General features: G+C 46.1%; 1 protein-coding gene across 1 annotated transcript in view; it reads left to right on the plus strand.

Annotated features, from left to right (window-relative positions):
• dhx35 (DEAH-box helicase 35) overlaps positions 1-6,642 on the plus strand; it is a 31,666-nt gene that overhangs the window by 1,172 nt on the left and 23,852 nt on the right. The window contains exons 3-6 of the mRNA XM_016476783.1: positions 949-1,041; positions 1,768-1,845; positions 1,927-2,031; positions 2,122-2,183. Of these exons, the coding sequence (XP_016332269.1) occupies positions 949-1,041; positions 1,768-1,845; positions 1,927-2,031; positions 2,122-2,183 (338 nt within the window). The remainder of the gene's footprint in view (positions 1-948; positions 1,042-1,767; positions 1,846-1,926; positions 2,032-2,121; positions 2,184-6,642) is intronic.

Genomic DNA, 6,642 nt, shown 5'->3' on the forward strand with positions numbered 1-6,642 from the left:
GCTACATTTGTGATCGGAGAAATGACAAACAACAAGCGCTACTCTACACTGCCCAAAACTCGTGTTTGAATAGTCAGTGGCAAATCCTTTAAATATAAAAATCATACTTGCAGTCTGTGAGTCAGAACAGCCGGCATTGTAGTCTACCCTTTAATCTTAGTTCAAGTTTTAGCAGCTCTGTTCTGTTCATGTGCTGCCATTCTTTTTCTTATTATTTTTTTAAGTACTCAGTTCAAGCTTCGTTTTTTTTATTTCTGTTTTATTTCTGTTTTAGTTTATGTAATTAATACTTCAAATTAAACATATTTATTACCGTTATTTGCCAGGGCAACATTTCTAGTGTTTAGGTTTTCTTCTAATAATTATATTTTATTTTATTTCAGTGTTAGTTCAATTAACAAAAATGATTTCTGGTTTTAGTTAACAGTAACAACTCTGTTGTGTGCAGTTTAACACAACAATTATAACAACAATAGTAAGTATTATTAACGTTACCATATCATTATTTTGGATATTTCAAATTAATTTCAGATTTTTTTTTCCATAAATCATACTTTTAAGTATAAATCGGAATATAATAATAATAATAATAATAATAATAATAATATAAATGTCAGTGTAGGATAAATATTCAATTTAAGCCCTAAGTCTAAAACATAGATATAAACCACCATGATGCTGGGTTTTGCAAGGGTTTTTTAGCGTGTTATTTAGTTGCTAAAGTGTTTCTAGCGTGTTATGAGTGATTGCAAATTTTAAAGCAAACACCACTAATTATAATTTTATGCTGCTACCTTTATATTTTTATTAGTAGATGTAACAAAATTGGTATTTTTTTTGGAAATGTTTTATTTTTTTATTTTGTTTGCATATTTACAATACAGTTTTATTTTATAGTGAAGTTTCTGCATTTATAAAATTATATATATATATTTTTTTTGCATCCAGCACAGAAACAACATCCTTTATCTGGTGGAGAGTTTCCAGACTGTGGTGATTGTTGGAGAAACAGGATCTGGAAAAAGCACACAAATCCCACAGGTTTGATGCTGTGACTTCATAGTCTCTGGCCTCTGTTAATAGCCGTTTACAGAATAATTATAATAATAACATAATATTTCCACACAAATGGCCTTTGGGAAAATGATTGCAGTGCAGTTTGTGTGCAAGCACGGAACAGAAGATAGTCTGAAATAAAACAAAAAAAGTCCGGTAGATCGGTGCATCTGTACTCCAGTGAATAAATTCAATATAGATTAATAATTTTTAAAGCTACAAAGTTACTTGCCAGGACGGGTATTGACATACTTTTGTATGTATTTGCCCGTCCAGGCGGCTCGCGCGTGTCAGAGACGCGGCTGTCTGTGCACTGAAAGGAGTTGTCTTTCGCACCCAAATGCTTTTTAATCGCTTGAATTTTTAAATTAACAAGTCTTAAAAACACATGCAAATGATAAAATGTCGTGACGATGCTGCAGTGGCCCGATCGGGCAAGTGACAAATCCGTCTACTGTCCCGAACGCCTTTCACACTGGCCCCGGGCCATCGGGCAGTCCTTATTGTCGAGCCCTGTTTAGTCAACCTTGTCCTGTTTTTGTTTAGTCAAGTTTTAGTCAACGAAATGTCTGAGCATTTTAGTCAGGTTTTTAGTCAATGAAATCTTGTTGTATAATGAATTAAGGTCAATAAACAGATTTGCTTGACAGAAACAGTAAAGAAAGTCTTGTAGGTCAGAAGTGTGTTGTGATGTTGTTGATGTTTGGGTAGTATCTGCTGGAGGCGGGATGGGCGGCGGACGGGAAGGTGATCGGCGTGACTCAGCCGCGGCGAGTGGCTGCCACATCTGTAAGTAACTCTTCTCTTCAGTTTAATTGAACATGAATGTCTGCTGCGGGCCGCTGTCTGTATGTGATTGTGTGCTCACAGGTGGCCGGTCGCGTGGCGGAGGAGCGGGGGGCGTATCTGGGGCATGAGGTGGGCTACAGCATCCGCTTCGATGACTGCTCTGACCCGCACGCCACACGCATTAAGGTACAGACAGGCTCTGGTTTATTAGTGTTACGTCTGCTGTTTGTAAAGGGTGTCCGTCTTTACAGTGACTTCCTGTTCTCTGTGTCTCAGTTTCTGACGGACGGGATGTTAGTTCGGGAGATGATGTCTGACCCGCTGTTGAAGAAGTACAGGTAAAGCAGCAGTGGCGCTTCAAATAATTGACGAATTAAAAAAACAAAAAATCCACATTCGAATGCAAAAACGTTCAATTTGAATTTTAGGTGTGCGTTAGGCTACCTTATCAATGGCACACAAGATGCGATGACAGTGTAAGTGTCGTTGCTTTTTAATGCTTTTTTTTTAGCCTATCCAGTTGAACCTACTGGATGCGGCGCTGCTTTGAAAGCCATGTAAAATTAATGTAAGTTCCCTTCCAAGGGAACTTCGAACTGCGTCCTCTAGCGGTCGCTATGGGGAACGCCTTCGGCGTGACCGGTGTCTGAAGCATATATCTAAACACGACAATGACATTGGCCGGCGACGGCCTATGACGTCATTACCGGCGTGGCCACAGTATAAAAGGGAGCCGGAAGAACACGTCATCCTCTTCTTCATCTTCACTGACCGTTTGTTTATGTTAGCGGTAAGCTAAGCACGACTAGGAGTGCATGTTCTCTCACCAGAAACTTTGCTCTGATACCTGCGGTTTCACATGGCTCGTGTGTTGTGTGTGTGTTGTGAAGTTTGCATGAGCGTTCGCCTCTCACGGAAATAGCGACACATTCGTGGCAGAGGTTTTCGTTCTCACCTGATTTCCGAGGTAATCTAGCGCGTGAATGGAGCGTGTTTAGCTCCCGTGGGAGCTGAATGCATGCTGTGCGTTGCGGTTGCGGTGAGAATTGTCTGCCCATTGCCTGCGATTCGCGGTTGGTGGGCAGAACATGGAAAGGACCTGACGGGAAATCTTTTCCCTATCAGTAATTTCCTGATGTTTATAATACCTTATATATAAGGAAGTTTACAATGTGGATATCTGTCTGCAGTTGTTGGACATATGAGTTATATCATGTCCTTATCAGATAACCACATTATACTGCACTCCGAGAGCCCATTTTCTGCGCCTTTACTTTCATTCAGGGTTGTATGACTCTCTGTGCTCAAGTGTTGGCTTGCGAGCCTCCTTGATGCTTGGCCCTGAACTGCGCTTATGCTGGGTGTGGTAGAGTATCATGCTCTCTGGGGCTAGGAGCTTGACCGTACTCCCCTCTCGCTACTTGGGCTACTTGTTAGTAGGTCATTGGCGCAGAACCTGGTTCCCTTACCTTAACGCTACAACCTCTGAGGCCCTACGGGTCTCCTTGAGGGGGTATCTTTCAGGTTGAGCAGGGCAGTACTTGAGGAATATTCCGTGCCCTGCTCTCTGATGGCCTGCTGGATGCTTTGGCTTTGAGAAGCCACCCTAGCTAGGGCACATATAAGGTGAGCTAATTCATGTCTCGTCCTGAGGGGCTCCTTGAGTCTTAAGCTACCTTGTGTCCATTCTGCACATGTACTGAGCTGGAGTTTTGAGTAACTTCACTCCCTAAATTCCACTCTGCAGTTTTGACAGGTTGTCAGGCCCACTGTGGGCCTCCCTGTCACACTGCCCTTATGGTTGAATCAGTGTCTCCCCTCTTAGGAATGGTTTTGAGTGCACTGTTTCTCCCTGGGTTATGAGTGTGATGTGCTCCCTTCTTCTGAAGGTCTGTTTTTAGGCACTCGCTCTGAGGAGCTTTACCATGTGTATGAATGGCTTTGGGTCCCGTCCTGTTCCTGTGGTCGAGCTAGCACTGCTCCCCTTGAAGATAAAGGTGATGCAGGAGCCTGCTGCTCCCACAATCCCTTCAGCTCCTTCAAGCCTAGCTGTATGGGACCCTCACTCTCCCTATACTGATGTATGGGTTTACATTGTCAGTTGTGTCAGCTGATGTGCAGTTGTATCAGGTTAACAGGCCTCATTCCTGTCGCCCTGTTAGACTGTCTTTCTGGTTGAGTTTGGCAGTGCTCCCCTCACTACGGAAGGTTATATATGAGCCTGCTGCTCCCTGTTTCAGCTCTGTTAATAACACTAGCCTTATGGTCGAGCTTGGCAGTGCTTTCCTCACTGCAGAGGGTTAACTACGAGCCTGCTGCTCCCAGAGTGAGTGTTCATTCCCTGCAACCTCATAGACCCGCGGGTCTTTCATTGAGGTTACTTTCAGGTTGAGCATTCTTCAGAGTGTAATACTTCGTGACATGCTTACTGATGTCCCGGCTGGGTGATTGCTTCGAGAAGCTGTCCCGGCCAGGGCAATTTACTCATGTCTTGCCTTGAGGGGATTCCTGAGCTTTGAGTCATCCAGTCACCATTATGCACATTTTATAGAGCTCCTCTTGCTGAGGCACTGAGCGTTCTCACTCCATTCTGCAGTATCGATAGGTTGTTAAAGAGTCCTTTTTTGGACCTCCCTGTCACACTGCCCTTATGGTTGAACCGGTGAGTTGCCCCTCTGCGGAGTGGGCTTGAGTACACTGCCTTCCCTGAGGTATGAGTGAGACGTGTTTCCTTCTCTGCGGAGACCCTTCCTAAGTGCTTCGGCTCTGAGGAGCAGTAGCTCTTTGTGCATGAGTGGATCATTAGGTCCCGTTGTTTCAGCAGGCTCCTTCGAGCTTGGTTAAATGTGACCCACGCTCAGAGAGCATGGGACTGTGTTCAGCTGACAGTCTCTCATCAGGCCCTGTTAGACTGCCCCTTCTAGTCTAACGCTGCCTTCTGGTTGAGCTAGGAAGTGCTCCCCTCACTGCGAGGGTTAGCTATGAGCCTGCTGCTCCCAGTATGAGCTATGAGGGCCTACCTCAGCAGGAGAGCCGAGTGCGCTGCTCCCGAGAACTCCATGAGCAACCATACTGAGTTGTTAGGCTTCCTGTCGCCTCCTTGGTTAGTTGCCTCTATGGTGGGAGCCTGCTGCTCCCTGTTGGAACATGTGTTCCCCTGCTAAGCTGGGTTCCGTTCCTGATGCCCCATCTGCGGTCAATCTGCTTCTCTGAGCTTGGCAGTGCTTCCATCACTGCGGGAGGGTCTTTTATGAGCTCGCTGCTCCAAAGCAGATCATGTGAGTCCTCCTCTCTACCTGAGAGTTAGGAACTCTGCCCCTAGGGTATTGACCGCTCGTTCTGGTCGAGCTGGGTTCTTCTCTCATTACTGGGAGTCAAGCCCTCCACTCCGTGGCAGCAACACCAGGTAGTTTGGCCACTTGCTGCCACCCTGATGAGTTGCCCCTTTTTTGGTTGAGCCTATCAGTGCTCCCCTCGACCTAGAGGGTCACCTTCGAACATGCTGCTCCCAAATGAGCGTCTGAGGTCTCACCTCACAGAGTCCTCTGCTCCCTGGAGCTCCATTGAGCAGCCATCTTAGGTTGTTAGGCCTCTCTCTGCCTCCCTGTTAGCCTGCTATTTTGGTTGAGTTTAGCAGTGCTCCCCTCATTTTGGAGGGTCACTTGCGAACACGCCGCTCCCATACTGAGTGTCTGAGTTTCTCTTCCATTCAGAGAGCTGAACCTCCGCTCTCTGGAGCTCCGGTTGGCAGCCATGCCATGTTGTTGGGCCACCTTCTGCCTCCCTAGTGGGCTGCTTTCGGTTGAGATAGCAGTACTTCCCTCGCCTTAGAGGGTCACTTATGAACACACCAGTCTCAACCAAGCGTTGAGTTCTCCTCTCATTCTGTGAGTCACGTTCTCCGCTCCTTACAAGCAGCCAAGCCAGGTTGTTAGGCCTTTCTGCCTCCCTGCAAGGCTGCACTTATGGTTGAGCTTAGCAGTGCTCCCCTCACTCCAGAGGGTCACTTGTGAGCATGCCGCTCCCTCCTGAGCGTCTGAGTTTCCCTCTCAGCCTGAGAGTTGAGTTCTCTGCTCCCCAGAGCTCCGTGAGACAGCAATACCAGGTTTCGGACCTTTCCTGCCTCCCCGATATGCTGCTTTTGTGGTTGAGCTTGTAGTGCTCCCCTCACGCTAGAGGGTCATCTGAGCACACTGCTCCCAAGTCGAGCATCTGTGAGAGTTGGGTGCTTCGCTCCTTCAAGTTATGTATGAGCATAATGCCGGAGCCTGTTCTGTGACTACTATGGTTGAGTTGGCGATGCTCCTCTCAATTGGAGGGTTCTTCTATGAGGTACACAATTTCCAGTCCACATGACCTCTGAGCACGTGGGCTTTCTGCTGAATTAAGTAACTGCTCCCTTGAGCGTCTTTCACACCGCAGGAACCTTTTCATAGTACCAGAACTAATTGTGGAACTACCCACTTTTTGGCGTTTTCGCACCGCCGGAACTGGGTGCGATTTTAGTACCGGACTGCCTTTTTCGAGAACCAAATTAGCTCCTACGCGCAAAATCGTCCCAGTACTTTAGTACTGTACATTTAGTTCTTGAACTAAAGCGGTGCGAAAGGCCCTAGTGTCACATGAGGTTCCTAGCCCTGTCTTGGCCTCGGTAACCCCTTAGCAATGGTGATTCTAAAATCCATGTTTATGGTAAGTGCACACGCTGAGCTTCTGTGCACTTTCTTAAAGGGGTCATATGATGTTGCTAAAAAGAACATTATTTTGTGTATTTGGTGTAATGAAATGTGTTTATGC

The sequence above is a fragment of the Sinocyclocheilus anshuiensis genome, unplaced genomic scaffold (assembly GCF_001515605.1).
Source record: "Sinocyclocheilus anshuiensis isolate Anshui unplaced genomic scaffold, SAMN03320099.WGS_v1.1 scaffold1306, whole genome shotgun sequence".
Taxonomy (NCBI): domain Eukaryota; kingdom Metazoa; phylum Chordata; class Actinopteri; order Cypriniformes; family Cyprinidae; genus Sinocyclocheilus; species Sinocyclocheilus anshuiensis.